General features: G+C 47.4%; 8 protein-coding genes across 8 annotated transcripts; 4 read left to right on the top strand and 4 right to left on the bottom strand.

Annotated features, from left to right (window-relative positions):
* Positions 1-2713: 2713 nt before the first annotated feature.
* FUS6_8 (Efflux pump) lies at positions 2714-4875 on the top strand (the record flags this gene model as incomplete). The annotated part of the gene is made up of 7 exons (XM_031149208.1): positions 2714-2857; positions 2912-3298; positions 3356-3532; positions 3593-3778; positions 3839-4080; positions 4180-4313; positions 4469-4875. The coding sequence occupies 7 exons, from the start codon at positions 2714-2716 to the stop codon at positions 4873-4875; spliced, it is 1677 nt and encodes a 558-aa protein (XP_031006037.1).
* A 1458-nt stretch (positions 4876-6333) lies between these two features.
* On the top strand, positions 6334-7197 carry CMD1 (Calmodulin; the record flags this gene model as incomplete). The annotated part of the gene is made up of 5 exons (XM_031149207.1): positions 6334-6390; positions 6467-6482; positions 6574-6714; positions 6823-7047; positions 7103-7197. Coding segments are annotated over 5 exons (534 nt in total), but the record flags the coding sequence as incomplete, so codon positions are not given.
* Positions 7198-7351: 154 nt separating this feature from the next.
* LHYA1_G004244 (uncharacterized protein) lies at positions 7352-7914 on the bottom strand (the record flags this gene model as incomplete). The annotated part of the gene is made up of 2 exons (XM_031149206.1): positions 7352-7820; positions 7904-7914. 2 exons carry the CDS (start codon positions 7912-7914, stop codon positions 7352-7354), a joined length of 480 nt encoding a protein of 159 aa, XP_031006039.1.
* A 331-nt stretch (positions 7915-8245) lies between these two features.
* Positions 8246-9336, bottom strand: RDH11_0 (Retinol dehydrogenase; the record flags this gene model as incomplete). Its single annotated transcript, XM_031149205.1, has 2 exons — positions 8246-9160; positions 9220-9336. Coding segments are annotated over 2 exons (1032 nt in total), but the record flags the coding sequence as incomplete, so codon positions are not given.
* Positions 9337-11262: 1926 nt separating this feature from the next.
* Positions 11263-12627, bottom strand: LHYA1_G004242 (putative oxidoreductase; the record flags this gene model as incomplete). The annotated part of the gene is made up of 3 exons (XM_031149204.1): positions 11263-11603; positions 11663-12517; positions 12594-12627. The coding sequence occupies 3 exons, from the start codon at positions 12625-12627 to the stop codon at positions 11263-11265; spliced, it is 1230 nt and encodes a 409-aa protein (XP_031006033.1).
* A 359-nt stretch (positions 12628-12986) lies between these two features.
* On the top strand, positions 12987-13943 carry HYR1 (Glutathione peroxidase-like peroxiredoxin; the record flags this gene model as incomplete). Its single annotated transcript, XM_031149203.1, has 3 exons — positions 12987-13149; positions 13351-13485; positions 13582-13943. 3 exons carry the CDS (start codon positions 12987-12989, stop codon positions 13941-13943), a joined length of 660 nt encoding a protein of 219 aa, XP_031006036.1.
* Positions 13944-14581: 638 nt separating this feature from the next.
* Positions 14582-15927, bottom strand: ydgJ (putative oxidoreductase; the record flags this gene model as incomplete). The annotated part of the gene is made up of 2 exons (XM_031149202.1): positions 14582-15651; positions 15732-15927. 2 exons carry the CDS (start codon positions 15925-15927, stop codon positions 14582-14584), a joined length of 1266 nt encoding a protein of 421 aa, XP_031006035.1.
* A 1354-nt stretch (positions 15928-17281) lies between these two features.
* lga1 (L-threo-3-deoxy-hexylosonate aldolase) lies at positions 17282-18271 on the top strand (the record flags this gene model as incomplete). The annotated part of the gene is made up of 1 exon (XM_031149201.1): positions 17282-18271. One exon carries the CDS (start codon positions 17282-17284, stop codon positions 18269-18271), a length of 990 nt encoding a protein of 329 aa, XP_031006002.1.
* Between the last annotated feature and the right edge of the window lie 189 nt (positions 18272-18460).

The following is an 18460-nucleotide window of genomic DNA, read 5'->3' as shown; positions in this document are numbered from 1 at the left end:
CTTCTAGGGACAGTGGGGTGGTTAGAGGACTGAAACGAGTCTTGAAATCGAATTTGATGTTCTTGCAAGTAGTTAGATAGGATCAGTACCTTGACCAATGGCAAATAGAGTTTATGTCTTTCATGATCAAAACGTGCGGTATTCGATCAGCATACCATTTCTAAAGGGGCTAGACAGAATATTTATCTCTGCAGTGCCAGCTAAAAAGAATAGTACGCAAGATTAGCCGTCGAAATGCATAGGTTCGCGTTCAGAACTAAAACGCCATTAGTGCTATATTTTCCTATTATCTTATAATTAGGAGGTCCCCAAATTATCTCATTGCTATAAATTCCCTTAATAATCGTGTTTTGCACAAAGTTCGCAGCAGTAGCAGTACGTTCATTGGCCTAGGGTCCAGGCCCTGTGGACTTCTTTCGGAAGTTTCTATGTTAAGCTTAAACCTCGGCTCTCTACCGTTAGTGCCTGTCATGTCTTACCTCTCCACTACTTAGCGTACAAGGACAGACGCATCCTCCGTATACGAAGTACGAAGTACTACTGTGTACTGCGTACATTAAGTAATTGGTTCTTGATCCTGGTGGAGATCCTCATAAGCGCTAGAAAAATAACGGCTAAGCCAATGATAAAAGGAAAACTTCTCGGTTGGAGCCTAAGATTAAGTTTTTAAGTGGTTACAGACATAAAATATAGGGTAAATAATGTGGAAAGTGCTACACTTGAAGGAAGAGCTAGACTGAGACATATCATTCCTCTTCTGCGTCACTTCCTCATTTACCTAACTAATAGTACCCGATGACAAAGAATAAGACATTATACGTGTAGATGGACGTCAATACACAGCCTTTCATGGGAAGAGACTTGGCATTCGTGGCCTGCATGTACTACAGGCTCCCACTGTGAGTCTCGCAGGAGTAAGCCCTACTCCCTAAGAACAGAGGACGTGTAGCGCCCCCATATGCTCAAGATTGCCTTCAGGACAAGCTTCTATCTTCGGGACGGTGTGACGATGTGACGATGTGCAGGAGGTTCAGCCGTCGAGGTCCGGGGAAAGGAAGAGGAAGAGGAAGAGGCGTATGGGCACGTTATAGTTACGCAAAGAGGCGTCACGGAAGTCGGCGGTGCATGGCCGGTAAAAGCGATAGGATTCATCGTACGTCGTATTCTGTACTTCGGAATAAGAGCGAGCTATATATAACGGGCGGAAGATCCGATTCTTATCCAGAGAATCTGATAAGTCAAACAGCAGCCCTGTTATGTTAAACGCGAGCTTAAGATAGGAAGAACACAAGAATAAAAGTAATAAAAGTTATCTCCACCAGCTGATTAAAGGAAATGAAAGCCAATATAACGAGTTCTCAAAGTAAGGTATCGTACTGCTAGCAGGCACTATAACCTACCTAGGTACTGGTATAGAGGCTTATTCGGGGGGGTGGGGGGGGGGGCTAGGCAGTTGTGCCGCCGGCCCGCACCGCGGACACTTGTTGACCTTCCGTAGGCAAACAGCACCGCACGGCGCACACCTGTGGGGCTGGTATTTATACCTAGTACCTACCCTTCGCGATTCTCATAAATTTACGTAGGTACTTGAGCAGATGCAGACTCGAGCCATAGCTAACAAAAAGAACCCAGGAAGAGGGATAAAATACGAAAACCTAGGTATCTCTTCACATGTTAATTAGCATACTCATAGCATTGAAAGAGCCGAGGTGAAGACAATAAGACGGTTCCTGACAGCGCCGCACGGAGGATTCACACCCCGGTTTCGACCACTAGGGCCCAGCCCAGCTCAGCTTCCCTAAAATGCCCCATTGATTCTGCACGTCAGAACATGGAGGCCCCAATATATGTGGGGACAGACTTTACGGAGTACAGTAGCGGGCATTCGCTCTCCATCCCTGCAGAAGCCGAACATCTGTTGTACGTACTCCGAGTCTTGTATCTACCTGGTGCCCCGACTTCCGAACAAGCCTAATTATCGTCGACGTATCAAGCCAAGGGAGCTTAGGCATGCGTGCTCCCGCTTTTCTTATCTTCAATTCAGCCCGTAATCTTCACTCAAAAACATTACTGTATTAACTGGGAAGGGATATAAAAAACTAGCGGTTAGTGTAGAGACTTATGCTTTCGCAGTGCTCTGGATATATATTGCATGATTATATGGTCTACTCTACGATAAAAAATATGATATTGAATTAAATATAGCACTCCAACTAATAAGAAGCCTCACTGTAAAATTTGGTGGGATATTGCGGTAAGGAGCTAAATATATATATGGAATGTCCACCGTAAATAGTCTCAGTATCATACTTAAAGAAAAAGCAAGAACTAACGCTGAAGAACAGTAATTTCAAATCCAAAAACGCTTTTTTGTTTTCCGGATTTTCATAGATATTAAACGCTCGAAGATTTTCTACCAAGTTTTACAGTCAAAAAGTTATACGGGAGTAGAGGTCCATTGAAGGGGAGCTAAATACTCATATACCGGTACATTTACCACGCTAAACTGCTACGGCTGAAGCTCCTTCCCAATGAACACGGAACATCTCGACACCCATGCACCGTACCACTCTCCCCCATACTCCGCTTACTCTAGACTTGAAATTCGATTGAACCGTGCCTCACAAACTCTTGATGAGCTTTTGTATGAATCTGGAAACGTAGATACACGCTTCTATCATACACTACCCCGGAGTTCGGAGGCGTTCTCGAAATGGAGACAGCCCCCGTCACAGCTGTGGAAGTCCAAGGCATGAAGCCTATGAAGGGTAAGGCCTTCTGGCTGGCGCTTTCTAGTCTAGGTGTCATAGCATGGTTGGATGGACTGGCAACGACCTCGCTATCGCCAGCCATACCGGTAGGCAAGCCAGAACTTCAGGCCAGTTGTATATAATTAACGATTCCAAAACAGATTGTTACTGAAAAACTTCATGGCTCGGCCCTCGAAGGCTTCTGGGCTGGTACGGCTTTCTTGCTTTGTGCGACGGTCTTCCAACCCACGTTCGCGTCATTGTCCCAAGTCTTTGGCAGAAAGCCGTTGCTTTTCCTCGTCCTCTTGCTATTTACCGTAGGGACGATTGTCAGCGGAATCGCACACTCATTTACAGTGTTGTTACTTGGCCGCTCGATTCAAGGCGCTGGATCTGGAGGTATCTTGGCCATGATATTGGTGGTTATGACCGATATCGTCACTATACGAGAGCGAGGAAAGTGGATGGGAATAATTCTGATGCAATATGCAGTTGGAACTCTTGTGGGACCGATTATTGGGGGCGCGTTTGTAGAATATGTTTCTTGGGTAAGTTCTATACGCCAATATATGTCGATGTCGTGTTACTAATGTAGGGCTCTCCAGCGCTGGATCTTCTGGGTCGTACTTCCACTTTGTGGAATTGGATTTGTGATGGTGTTTCTTTTCCAAGAGCCCCACGTACGGACGGAAGCCATTACAGAGAAATTGAAGATGGTAGATTGGATCGGCCAATTTCTCGTCGTTTCATCTGTCACTGCTATTATTTTACCAATCACTTGGGTAAGACTACCTTTGCCCGCACCGGGCGTATGTTGGAATTCAAGTGCTAATGAAGCATAGGGAGGAGTCCAGTACCCTTGGGATGGCTGGCGTGTTCTAGTGCCTCTCATTCTGGGTGTGTTTGGCATACTTGGTTTTGCGGTATACGAAAAGTTTGTGCCTAGTCAGCCAGTCGTCGCTCCACGGATCATTGCGAATAGGACAGCAGCATCAATCTACTTTGGAAGTGTCATAACTGGCGTTCTGGTAATTCACCATCATCTTCCACAAAAATTCAATACTAACGACGCAATTGAACTTGCTTAGATGTTCAGCCAGCTTTATTATCTCCCTCTGTATTTTCAAGTAGCAAAAGGCTATTCACCTCTGTTATCAGGTGTAGCGTTGATACCGCAATCCTTTTCAGTTTGCCCTGCTAGTGTTATCACTGGAATCCTGATTACTCGCACGGGGAGATATCGTTGGGCAATTTGGGGTGGATGGGCGCTGACAGTCCTGGGAACTGGTCTTCTCTACCTGTTGGATGTCGATACTCCCACGGTAGCATGGTGAGTTGATTTTTATCCTCCCCTTTGAAAACCGCAAGCGTCAGGAGCACTTTTCAATCTAATTCTTGCGGGTTAAGACAAAGCTAATTCGTTCAAAAGGGTTTTCATCGGCATTGTTTCTGTCTTTGGAATTGGCGTGACAATGAGCGCAGGGTCTATTGGCGTTCAAGCAACTGCTTCTGACAGCGACTTGCCTACTTCGGCCGCGTTGTTTACTTTCTTCCGCTTATTTGGTATAAGATTTCTCAAATCATTGCGCATCTTCCCCTATTTCTCAAGCTTGGGATTCCAAAGTCGTTTTGTAATGTCTTCAGACTTCCGAGACATCAAAGTCTTCTTCGTTTTCAAAAGTATTTTCGCTGGAGCAACGCTAATATATAGAGTACAGGTCAGTCATGCGGTGTTGCCATTGCCGGCTCAATATTTCAAAACCAGATGGAATCACACCTTAGAAAATATCCGGATCTTGCAGATCAGGCGTCTTCACTCTCAAAAAATGCCGCAGGTCTCGTACCCCTCTTGGCGAACTTGCCCGATGATGCGAACAAAGCCAACATCGTGCAGAGCTATGTTGATTCTCTAAAGATCATATGGATCGTCACGATGGGATTTGCGATTGTCGCAGCCCTTCTTTCACTTTTGGTCAAAGGATATTCTCTGGATCGATCTCCGATACCAGATGTAGGGGCCTCTCCAGCTATGCCAAGTAGTACTGATGAGGAGAAAAGTGGTTCGAGAAATGGAGGGAGCGGTCCAGAAGAAGTTATCTCGGCAGGCCCGTTGTCACAGCCGTAGTGTTGAAGATGAAGATATCATCTTTGTGCGCCGCTAAGATACTTGGTTTGCCTGCTTTTAATGGAGAACTTGGGACTGGAAGATGTGGATAGAGATACGTATTATATCTTATAGCACTATGAATTAGAATACAGGTAGATTATGCGTACTAGGTTATAGATGTTTCATCGGTGCTTTCCAGCAACAACTACTAGCGGCGAATGAGCGAAATAAGTCAAGAAGTCTTTCAGCTAATATCCCTTGAATCTCTTCCAACTTATAAGACCTGATTTATCCCACTAACCCCGTTCTCTAGCTCATTTCATCCATCGCATTGTCTCCCGTCGTTAAAGCCTCTAAACTAGCTATAGTTGAACTATATGACCTCTCCTTTTAATTGTTGTCACTATAACAAGAGACGGACAACGAAGTAAAAGTATTTAGTTAGATCTTTATTTATTATTCTCTGATACAAAGCGTTATAGATCTTCGCTCGATGTTACCTGCTTTTCTTTTTTATATCCTCGGGCTAAAGAGATCGGTGATAGCTTTACGATTCCGTTTAAGTAATAAGATGAAATCTTTAATAGCTCCTACGCTCGTTATAGTAGTACTATTAACCTATCGATCGCAGCGTTTCGTTTCAAAAACTATAGTCCTCCTTACAGAAGCTCAGCAGTATTTATGCTCGATTGCAGCATGTAGACCTGATGATAAGACTCTAACCTCTATTAGCTGATTTGAAAATTGAATACTATATATATAGGTAGGTATGAAAAGGTTGGTTTCGTGTAACGGAACAGAATAGTATACGAGTATTAATACACCCTGTATTTACATTCGCGGGGTAGGGTAATAAAGGAAGCGGTATTAATGACTACGAAGTGACTAGTCAAAAATAGTACAATGCGGTTAATGGGTGCTTTTCATATAGTTGGAATCTAAGCACTAACTAGATCTTACTAGTTTTCTTTTAGTATTTATAAGTAGTATGCAGATTACGTTAGGGAAAAGGGGAGTTTACTTGTCTGGAGATCCACGTTATAAATAGCAAGACGCCTTTTAGGCGACAAGCATCATCGTAGAGGAGGTTTTACATAAAGGGTCAAGTCTAAGATTTGAGGATATATTGAACAGCACGTGCCTCGCCCACGTGCTTAGCACCGGTGGATCCCCTGCCAAGATCTGCACAAGGAAAGGTTCGCGTTTCGCATGAACCCGATATCCTGCAACAAGGGGTTCGCTGGCGTTTCAAACTTTCTACCCCTCCTTCAAAAGATCCCCTCTTTCGCTGGCTCCCACGTTTCCACAAGACATTTCATCCCACCTGCACAAGCCCTCAGCCTCAATCCCAAATTAATCAATCAATCAACAATCCTCCATCTTATCCACTACGGAGAAAAAACCAAAATGGCGGGTTTAGATACTAGTCCTAAAAGGCGGTGTAACATGTGACTGATTGGAAGAATATACGTATAGGCCAGATACTTGAGTGAAGAAGAGATTCAGATCCTGAAGCATGAGTTTGAGGAATATGTGAGTTAAACAGGGTCGTTCCATTCCTTCCCCGTGCAAAGATCCGTACAATACTCACTGACGGTGATCGATCTAGGATACAGACAAAGGAGGTCAGTCAGTGTGAAATGGGAACGACCTGAACCTGCTATCAGAGCTCCTTTCCCTACCCCCAGAGGCAGGATATTGTAGTATGTTAACTAGATATGTCTGTTCCAGGCAACATCACAGTGGAAGAGTTCGGCCGCGTGATGAAGAAATCGGGCCAGAATCCCACTGAAGCAGAGCTCGCGCAGATAATCAAAGAAGTCGACCTCGACGGCGACGGGACGATTAATTTCGATGGTTCGCACTCCTTCTATTCTATCCTCCCTTCTCTCCTCTCCTCTTCCCAGGCCCCTATCCATAATTCCCACTAAATTGCATTAACATTACATGCTAACACCCCCCCAGAATTCATCGCCATGATGACTGGGCGCTCCCGCGCCCCTCCCCCCGAACCAACCGAGAAATCCGATGCGATCATGGAGCTAGCCTGCAAGTCCGCCTGGAAGGAAGTCGACCCTGGCTTGGAGCGCAAGATCAGCGCCGGGGAGTTCCAGAAGGTGATGGGAGCGCTGGGGGAGAGTTTGAGTGAGGCGGAAGTGGGGGATGTGGTCAAGGGAGATGCGATTAGCTGTGAGTACCCTGGTTCTCGAATCTTGGGGAATAACCAGAACCGGGTTTAGTATAGTATTTTTTGTACTAATGTTAGCTGTAGATCAGGAGTTTGTGAGCTTTGTAAAAAGGAGGCAGGTGGATGAGATTGTTCAGGGATATGGGGCTTAAGTGGTGGAAGAAGATAATTTGTAGATGAAAGCCATGGAAGTATATTGAAAGGAGAATGCTGGGGTATCTATCTAAATGAACATAAGCTTGCTACCTTGCTCCATGTTGCTTCCAAATAGACCCTTGAATCCTTGATTACTCTGCTCATGAGTCATTACGTCCTCCGCTTGGGCCTGGCTTCATATTCCTCAACAATAAAAGGCACATCAATTCGCAATTTCTCACAGGGTTCCCAAGTCCTATCCTTCACCTGATCATACCCGATCCACTTGGCCAAGTAATGCGGTGTACCTTTGACTTTGCGACGTCCCAATATTTTCTCCACCTGTATCTCACAAGCGTCATGCCCCTCGTTCTCCTTTTCAATACTGGTGCGATCTGCTCTACGGTTCCATTCGTCAATAGAATCTGGGGCGCTTTCAGCCAGGGACTTCGCTCGTTCCCATGTCCAGTCTTCTTCAGCCGGAAATCTTTCCCATTGGACCAGTATTTCAAGTCCTTCCGGTGTTTGTCGTTCAGCGATGACTTTCTCTGAGACGTAAAGCGGCGAAGTATCTTTGCTAGCCGAAGCTAAATCGAGCGTCTGTTCTTCTTCCTCTTTAACTTTTATCTCGTCTAAACACCTATTGAAGGATGCGGTAGCTATTTGTAGGATGATTATCGAAGCTATCTGAAAAGGGGATGGCGGGGTACATAGTGCACGGACCACCAAGACATGTCGCGTCGCGCAGCAGCAGCCCCTTTTCTTCATTGCACGCGAGAAAGAAAACAACCATTTGATTTGGCAACTATTTCATTATTGAAATTGCAGGAGCTTTTGTTCACCTAGTATTCTTGAACAGCTTATAGCAGCCTGGTATCACTTCTCCTAGCGAGATAGCAGTCCTGAACTGTTATGCTGCTGCCTAGTAGCATACAGCGAAATGAGATTGGCGTGTTGGGATCTTCCGTCTTGAGTTACTCGACAGCTATGCCTTGCCACTTAAAAATACACTGAGAATGGAATTGAACGTTTCTATTATTTAGTTGCTTATACGCACGCATATGCTTAGAAGAAAAAAGGCAATTGCGATACCATAGGCGCGTTTTCAAGCCCCAAGGTTTCAAGCGTAAGTCTCCACAGCCGCTCGTCTAGATGTTTGTCATAAGCAGACATCTTGACTCCTAGAACACCCGGAATCATCGGCTCTGAAGTCGCAACTGCGCAGTTCTCCAAGTACTTGCCGCCTCGGCCTTCCCACTCCCTCGAGACAGCAGCTAGCACGCTTGTAGCCGCTCCCTGCTCAGGACTCTTCATCCAGTTCATCGCAAACGAATTTGAAAAGAAGGCTTCTTTCGCCGTCTGGGACAAGTGTTGTTGTAGGTTCGTCCAGACACCACCGGGCATCAAGGCTAGGCTATGGAGCCCCAGCGGTCCATAATGCCGTTCTACAAAGTTGGACATGTAGATTAGAGCGAGCTTACTCTGGGCGTAAGCTTTGTTTGGCTCGTACGCCCCGTCCTGTCTGAGGTTAAAATCCTCCAAGTGGATCTCCCCAAAATGGTGGCTCGCGCTTGAGACATTGATAAGTCGTGAGTTGAACTCTGGTGTGGACGCTTTGATCATGGCGCGCTTTAATAGGTCGAAGAGCAGGAAATGGCCCAAGTAGTTGGTTGCGAGCTGGAGCTCAAAACCATCGATAGATTCTTCACGCTTGCGACCAAGCATGATGCCGGCGTTACAGATCAGAACATTGAGTGTAGGGGACTTTTCCAGGAAGGAGGCAACGGCAGTACGCACGGAAGAGAGCGTACTCGTATCCATGAGGAGCAGCTCAACACGGCCTGGCTTGAGGAAAGACTTGCAAGCTGTTTGGCCTTTTTCGAGTGAGCGGACGGCGAGGAAGACACGAGCTCCAGTCTCCGCAATCGCTCTTCCGGTCTCGAGTCCAATTCCTGAAGAACATCCAGTGATGAGGAAGACCTGAAGCATTTAGTGTCCTGTCTCTAGTAGGAGATGGACTTTGAAGTTTCAAAGCTTACTTTATCTTTCATTTGCCCTTCAAGGCCTTCATTTTTGATTATTTGCAAAGCGGTTGGTCGTTCATCACCTGGCCCAGCGGTCTTCCTGTGAACCTCGGCGTATTGAGACATATTACTCTAAGATTTGAGTAATGTACTATACGAAAACTGGCGATTGGCGATTGGTGCCTAATTCCAATAACGACAGAGTATAAATCTAAACAGGTATAGATGAAGTAATTGGGTATTGCAAATGCAAAGTATATTCAAGAATGCTTTAATCGGCCGAAGAAAGCAGTTTTGAAACGGAACAATGACAGGACTCATATAAAGGGAATACCAAAACAATTTATCTTCTCTAGACATCCACCATGACATTTACTCATCGAAAGTTTCCGAATATCCCGAAGGTTGTTGCTTCATAGGTGTCTCGAGGGATTGCCGTGCGATTTCACATCCTCATAAACCAGGCAGTGTAAGTTAGATTATACAGGATTATGCGAGTCCGAGTTTAACAAAAACCAAGATCAAGCTCGAGCTCTCTATTGTTCGGGTCGAGGGTATTCATTTACCCAAATTGCTTCCTTCGGATCAGGGTCCAAGTCTCGAGCTTTGAGCCCTATGTGCACGTTGGCTCGCTCTGTAAAGCTAGTAAGTGTCAATCCTTTGAATTGGAGTATGGACAATAAAATATTCCCCATTAATGTTAAAGAATCCGCCCATTTGTATCTACTATACACGAACCCATCTATATGAAGTCCGAATCTGTAGAGTCGGAATCCAATCAAGTCAGCTCCCGTACTTACGAAAGGCCAGAGATCAACCAACCTCGGACTTCGGACTCGCTTATCGTACAGTAACTTTAAGTTTGCCTGATTACCTGGGTACCACCAGTAAGTAGTGCCGTGTGCTCGTGCTCGTGCTATCCATCTTCGCTCTTCGTATACTCTCTCTCTCCCTCCCGATACTCAAACCAACTCATCCGTGTTCTTCTCCTTCATCCCTCACTTATCATCTAAAATCCCACCTCAATTACATAATACGTCCCCATTGGTCGTGCTCGTAGCGAGGATCAAGGCACCCAAGTGTATTAACATAATAAGCAAGGCTTCCACAATAAGCCTCTAGGTAGTGGGCCCGTGGGATTGGGATTTGGGATTGGTTTTGGTTTTGAGTCTGGGTCTAGGATTCAATCATTCGCCGCATCGCGTGAAAGGATAAGCCCTACCTACTTACCTTAAGCTTGGGGGATTGGGTACTGGTATAGGCAACCGTGTTAGAGGAGTTGGAGTTGGAATCCGAGCCGATAAGTGTAGGTACTGTAGTTGGAAAGTTCGCTCTCGGAATCGAATCGGGGGTTCGTTCAAATTGACTGACTACCTACCTACCTGATCGAGGATGCAATTCCTTCACTCTTATAAGGTGAGGTGGGCTGGGCGGTAATACCTAGAAACTCGGGCTTAGAGTTAAGGCATCGATCGAGCGAGTCTCGCTAAAATGCGGGGTGGTGGAAAGGGGGGAGGGGAGGGGCAGATGGGATGCATACTGTACGGATGCGCTACTTGTACCTGGACATGGATGCACCCGAAATACAGTGCAACTTTGTCAACTATATTGCGTTTTAAGAGATTCCATTATCGTGTATGCCTAATAAACACGAGCTGCACTCTAATCCGATTGGAATTAGAGGCTGAACAAAAGACATCTTGGGCAAACCGGATTGTATCTAAGCCGAGCAGCACCCATAAGCCCTGGAGTAATACTCGTATGTTTTATGCATGTTTTGTGCATATTGGTTCAACTCGAATGAAGCGTTGGATGTTCTGTGGTGTGCATATTGAATTACAGCTACGTAGCCGCCATCTCACGTATCTCTTGCGTTCTGCACGCAGGGCAAGCAACGGGGATCTTTGTGTCAATATCATAACTATGATGATCATGATACTAAGAAGAGTGCAAGACGTTAAGCCATTACCATTGCCGTCGTTCATCATGTGATTCATCCAATCGTAACCTTCCGTAACCAACTCCTCGCCCGAAGCTTAAATATTTTCTCCCATCCATCTACATAACATTCCGTGGATCCAAACTCTCAATATCCGCACTCTTCGCTGCGCCCTCGAACACAAACTCACTAACCAGCTTGCCTGTCGCACAACTGTTCTGGATCCCCCAACACGTATGTCCGCTCGCTAGTATCAGCCCCTTTATCCCTGTTTCGCCGATAATAGGACCACCGCCACTAGCAACGAGAGGGAGGTAGCAAGCTTGTTTCGCAAGCACTTTTCCGGCTTTGAGCGTTGGGGAGATGGAGGATATGTAAGCGTATATGTCGTCGCAACTAGATTCGTCGCAGACTACAAGGTCGGAGGTGGCGGGGAGGGGGATGCGCTCATCGCCTTCGCCTATCCCTCACTGTTAGCATCCCACCACCAACCAAAAAAGAACAAGAAAAGGGACATACCACAAGCATAAACAGTCCCATCAGGTCTAGCATACATCTCAGGATTGACACTCTTCCCATGTTTCCTCTTCTTTCCCTGCCCAGGTACGGTAAAGTCTTTTGGCAGTTCAATTTCAGTAAAGACTGCATACGGACTCACATCCGCCTCGATAACCACGCTGTGCGCGCGTAGCGCATCGATTGGCGCATCTGGAAAGATACTGCGTGACCAGGGTCCTGCAGCTAGTATTACATCTGTAGCGTCTAGCCTTTTTGCTTCTTCTGTTTCTTTGTCCTTATACACCACGCCTTTTACACCATGGCCTGTATAATCGATTTCCGTCACAGAGCCGAAGACAATTTTTGCTCCGGAAGCTTGGGCGAGCTCCGCCATGGAGGTCGTGAAGAGGAATGGGTGTACTTGTGCTGTTGTATTTGGGTTTCCCATCTCCCTATAACTGTGTATAGAAGAACTATCGAACCAGTCCAACTCCGCGGGTATCTCAGCACCTATAGTTTTCCCCCGCTTGATATGTGTTTTAGGAAGCTTTTTCCATTCATCCTCTCCTTCAGCAGTCTCTCCTCCATTCTCACCTTCAAGTTTCTTGCCCTTAGCATCTATGGAGCCACAATGCACAGCTCTATACCCCCATCGTTTCGCGCCATCGTGTTCCTTTGCAAGTTCAGCGTGCAGTCGGTAGGATAAAGGCACGATACATTCCGGATATGCCCAGAGTGCTAGCAGACCGCCTGCTTTGCCCGAGGCGCCGGACGCGATGGATGTGGCTTCGAGGATGGTGATGCTGTGGAGAGAGGGATTGAAGGCGGGGTGGCGGGTGAGGAAGTAGGCGCTGGTACACCCGATGATTCCTCCTCCTATTCATCATCAGCGTCTCTCCGGCATAAACATGAATTTGTAGGGATCAATAGATCAAGAGTTTGGAATCCGTACCAATGATTACAATATTCCGTGGTTCTGAAGCCATTGTTGAGGTGAGGAGCGCCGTGTAAAGTACATCTGCGGGATGATTATAAATAAGTAAAGCTTGGATGAGAATATCCAGTTTGGGGCATAATTACGCCGTAGATGCATAAATAATTATGCCGCCCCTCCTTGCGTCATCGTCCGATTACGATAAGGAATCCAATCCAATTCGAGCAAGTGCTTGGCTCGGCATAGCCAATCCTTGGAACAGCACACTCACGGCAGATGCCGAGGCCTAGAACATGGATGCTTTGAAATTCTTCGAAACCATTGATCGAGTATAAAACAAATCAGATCTGCATCTTACAACTACTCGTGTTTCCATTTCATCAAATCAGATACTTGTGAGAAGATCAATTCATGCAAGCTCTGCCTAGAAGTATCTTCCAGACACAATTCTCTAGTATACGTATCATCTCAACTGCATTCAAAGGCGCATCATTCCACAACACCAGATACAACAACATTGGAACAAGAACCATGGCTTCTGCTACCAGCGTTTATGATTTCAAGCCGCTTGATAGTTCGTACCCCTTTTGCATACCCCACATTGCCTCACCTCTAGTCTTCCTATGTTTTTTTCATTTTTTATTTTTTATTTTTTGGCTCCATGACTTCAATTGTCGTTATCATCCCACCACAATTTTCCGAACCTCCCGTACCTTTTGTACCCCGCCATCATCATCATCGTCTGCATCGCACGCTAACGCAAATACCCCTACAGAGAAAGGCCAACCAGTCCCACTGGAAAACTACAAAGGCAAAGTCCTCCTCATCGTGAACACAGCCTCGAAATGTGGTTTCACGCCCCAATACGAGGGGTTAGAGAAATTGTATAAATCCGTCAAGGAGAAACATGGTTCGTTCCCTCCTTCCTCCCTCCTCCTCCCAACCCAACGCCATTCCGTCGTCCCTCCTCGCCCTCGAACTACTCCACTGACACTGCATCACACAGGCGACGAATTCGAAATCCTCGGCTTCCCCTGCAACCAATTCGGCGGGCAAGAGCCTGGCTCTGACGAAGAAATCCAATCCTTCTGCCAGCTCAACTACGGCGTCTCCTTCCCCATCCTGGGCAAGACAGACGTCAACGGCGACAAAGCCAACCCGCTCTTCGAGTGGCTCAAGGAGGAGAAGCCGGGCATCTTGGGCTTGAAGCGCGTCAAGTGGAACTTTGAGAAGTGGCTGATTGGCAAGGATGGCAAGGTTAAGGGACGCTGGGCTAGTACTACCAAGCCGGAGAGTTTGGAGAAGCCGATTGAGGCGGAGTTGAAGACTGGGGAGGTTAAGGGGGAGGAGGTTAAGGCTGATTTGTGAGGGGGCGATGGCATGGGATAGGATGGATAGGTAAGAGATGGAGGCGATGATTATGATGAGGAAAAGGAGGCAAAGTTCGAACATCAAATAGCGTAAATCATCTTCTAATAAACTATCAATCAAAAAACAAATTCCAATTACTCCATTCATACCCCGTACTCGAGAAATGCACCCGAAACCCCCGCGATACGGAGATGCACTCCATACAATACAGCGCTCAACTCCCCTACCTCCCCCAAACCAACCCCCAAACTCCCCACTGCAATCCGCCTAAATCCTCCCCAACTCCCCAGCAAGTTGGAACCACCACCTTGGCGGTTCACAAATCCCGACATGCAACAAAACATGCACAGCGTCCGAAAAGGGAAATAGAAGTGGGGACTTGGGAGCTTTGTTGCATTTCGCGTGAGCACGATCATGAGGGTGATCCCGAGGGGTTTTCTTTTTTTCGTCACCTGAAGTGAATGAAGTACGGCTTTTAAATTTCTTTTTGTTTTATTGCAAGTGACATTGCACGGAGTATGGAGTATACCTTAGCATAGGCACCTTAGGTACGGTGGTACTTTGAGAGATGTGTAAAAGAACATATTTATTGATTATCCTCGAATATTTTTGACCTTCATGCTTCATCGCACAGCCTAAATCAATTCCCATCCTCCTTCCGTCTCCTTGATCCCCACTTCCCTACCCTCATCAATGGCCCTCCTCCCCGCTTCAAGAATAGCAGTAGTTAACACCGTATTCGCCAATGTCGGCAGCCCTCTCTTGTCCAACGTTTCCAGCGCTTTTGGGCCCTCCTTATTGACAAGTCTACACCCATCGATAAACTTCTCGAAACTCACATACCCGTACCCGCCCTGTCCTGCAAAATTCCCCTCCTCGTCAGGCGCATACTTCATATAGAAGGGATTGTACCACATCAAGCCATTCCCCAACCCATCATCCGCAACATCGTAGCCCCTCTTGGCCTGATCAATCCTAATCTCCCCCTTGGACGCCATGTAATGAAAGTACTGATTACTATGCACGCCGGCCTTCTGCGGCGCCGTCCAAGACGCCGTATACACGCCCGTCGCCCTCTTACTTGTATCGTCCTTCTTCACCCAATGCACCAGCAAACTAATCGTATCTTCCGTCTTCGGATCACACCCCAAGTCCACCGCGACCCCCATACTCGCACTTGCGCTGACCTTCACCGGCACAAAGCCCTGACTCGACACCATGCTCTCGCACACATCCACATGGTGACTATTCAGATAGTACGAAATATCGCTATCGACGCCCGCCCACGCCTTGAACGTCTCCAGCTGGCTCTTCGGCTGGCTCATATAGCTATAGAAATAATTGAAATCGCCCAGGCCGCCCGCCTTGTACCGCGCGTCCGCGTATGCCGGGTCGTAGCGCTTGTGGTGCTCGATGTAGACGAAGACGCCGTGCTCGCGCGCGGCGGAGAGGAGGGCTAGGTGGTGCTCTAGTGTTTTGACGGCCGGTTTGGTTATCAGGACGTGGATTTTCCGCTCGATGGCGTATAGTGCGATGGCGTAGTGCGTGGTGTCGGGCGTGAAGATCGTTATGGCCGAGCCCGGGGGGAGGGCGTCAATGGCGGCTTTGTAGGCATTAGGGTCGGTGGTGTCGTTGGAGGGGTAGGAGGAGAAGGACGTGTCGAGGTTGTTGTAGACTTTGGTGATGTTTTTGGTGAGATGTTCACCTGGGGTTTATGTTAGAATGGAGCATGCATTGGGAGCAGGAGTATGGAGTGGATGGAGGGGAGAAAGGGGAGGTACGTACGGACTGCGGGGAACTTGTGTCCTGATGTCCCTACCATTGAGAGTTTTCCTACCTTTCCTCGTCGTCGTAAATCAAACAGGGTGAGACCGACTACGCCGACTTTCTTGTCGGATCCTGATGCTCCTCCTCCTACGAAACCTGTGGTGTATTCCCCTGTGCCTACCATGAGGACTTCCAATGGGGCGTCTGAAGCCATCTTTGCGGTTTGAAAGCAATTGATCGTCTCAAAGCTGGTACTTTGCTTCAACCTTTTAATCTTGTACTTCGGTCGTTGACGAAATAATTTGAGAATACGGGAGAATGTTCGGGGACGCGTGGAGGAAGCTCCAAAAGATATTGGACATGCATGTTGTTATTGATGTAACTGGAGTCGGCCTCTGACGGGGAAATAGGAGAAATTGAGGGGCAGCGGAATCACTCGCCAGTAGATATTCCGGCGCCGGGACTGGTGTGTATAGAATGTTATTGGCGTGGCTATAAGTACCTTATCATTAATTTTGGATAGGTGTAAGAATAGAGATTGTGTTGATTATGGCTACTTACTGTTTTGTTTATTATTCTGAATTTGTGAAGTGTGTTGTAGTCGTACAGGAAAGTATTTGCTTTTTGTTACCCCTCCATACCCCTCCATCCACTTATCGTGATACCCTCCACTACAATGTCGCGTTGATGTTAGACAATTGTACGACTATATACAGAGATGGCTCCCATTATTCAGCTCAGCCTAATCTTACCCTCTGGTTCCACAGTCGGCCATTCTTATTACCCACCGGAAGCTCATTGCTGATCATGAGCGCTGATCATGAGCCCTCCACTCTCCACATGTTCAGCCTGTGCCCCGCATTCTACTGACAGGCCTACGGGCTAAACAACCCCTGTATAACCCCAGCCAAAAAGCGTCTTTTGGCATTGACATCCCACCCCAGCAGATCCCGTCTATTGGTGGAAAATCTTTTCCGCGTAGACAAAGCCTCATCGCGCAACCCCAATCGTTCTATACGCATATTGCAATCCAATGCCTCATGCTGCTGGCCCTGCATCTACACATATACAGAAGATACTTAGTCAACAAGTCAGCGGCAGATGCTGCTAGAAGGGGCATTTGACCCTTCCCAACTTCCTCCTTCAGCGTATGGATATACATGCTTTATGAAAATCAAATTTGAACGTGTAGAAGTCTCCTCTTTACGGCCACGCTACTCTCCCACCTTTCCAAGTAGGCAAGGAGCTAAGAATTCTGTTCATATGTGGATGTGGCGGCCCCAGAAAAATAAGACTGCGCTGCGTCTCTCGGAATAATATCATACGGCCAGTGCCCCCCACTAGAGCTTGTCATTCGACGTTGATCTTGAGTTTCGGGTTCCGGGACATTCCTCTCATAGCTGAGAGAGTCTTTTAATACTTTACTTGTCCCATATAGTTCTTCTCATATTCCTCCTCGTGTTCCCGGCTTGTCTTTTTCGATTTCTCCCCCTCCACCTCGTTCCCTTTCCTATACTATTACCCAAAGACCCCACCATCTCTTCCCTTCTCCGCTACCAAAAACCAAGATGGCAGACTTGAATGGGGTTAATGGCTCCAACGGCCACACGAGCACACGCCGGCCCCTCCTCCCAGGCATCTACGCCCCAACAATGACATTCTTCGACCCCACCACCGAAGATCTCGATATCCCCACCATCAAACGCCATGCCATCCGTCTCGCAGAAGCCGGTCTCGTCGGTCTCGTAACCATGGGTTCCAACGGCGAAGCAGTGCACTGCTCCTCGTCCGAAAAAGCAGCCGTAACACGTGCGACCCGCGAGGCCCTCGATTCTGCCGGCTTCACCCAAGTCCCCATCATCGTCGGTGCCACCGAAGGCTCTGTCCGCGGCACCATTTCCCTGATTGAAGAGAGTAGACAGGCTGGCGGCGAATACGTGCTCTTACTCCCGCCGAGCTATTTCCGCGGCCTGATGGACGAAGAGTCCGTGTACAATTACTTCATCGCCGTAGCAGACGGCGCCAGCTTACCCATTATCCTATACAACTACCCCGGTGCCGTAGCCGGCATCGACATGGACTCAGATTTGCTCATCCGCCTGGCGAAACACCCCAATATCATCGGCACGAAGTTCACGTGCGGCAACACGGGAAAGCTGACCCGCGTTGCGCTGGCCACGGATGCCAAAACGCCGTTTGCTGAAGGCTCGGGCTACATGGCGTTTGGTGGGATGTGTGACTTCACTGCGCAGACGTTGGTCAGTGGCGGGAGTGGCATTATCGCAGGCGGCGCGAATGTGATGCCAAAGACGTGTGTGAAGGTCTGGGATCTGTATAGTAAGGGGAAGAAAGAGGAGGCCTTCGCGATGCAGAAGGTGCTGAGTAAGGGGGATTGGGTGCTTACCAAGGCGGCGATTGCAGGGACCAAGAGCGCGATTCAGAGTTATTATGGCTATGGGGGACGCCCAAGACGGCCGTTGAAGAGTTTGGATGAGGTGAAGGTTAGTGCTATCAAGGGGGGGATTGAAGAGGTTATGAAGTTGGAGTTGAGTTTATAGGTTTTGAGCAAGGTGAGGCATTTTGGTTTGATTTAGCAGTGCATAGACGATGAATTTTTAATTCAAGAACTAGAACCGTTTGTCGTGAATGTTGCAGCCTCTTTTTCCGTACTGTATCTGTGGTGTTATCACGTGAGCAACATTGTCTTCATTGGGACAGCAGAGCTATTATTAAGCAGAGTAGCATAC

The sequence above is a fragment of the Lachnellula hyalina genome, assembly GCF_007821495.1.
Source record: "Lachnellula hyalina strain CBS 185.66 chromosome Unknown contig00052, whole genome shotgun sequence".
In the NCBI taxonomy this organism is placed as follows: Eukaryota; Fungi; Ascomycota; class Leotiomycetes; order Helotiales; family Lachnaceae; genus Lachnellula; species Lachnellula hyalina.
The sequence above is the reverse complement of the archived record's forward strand: the minus strand, read 5'-3'. Positions and strand labels throughout refer to the sequence as shown.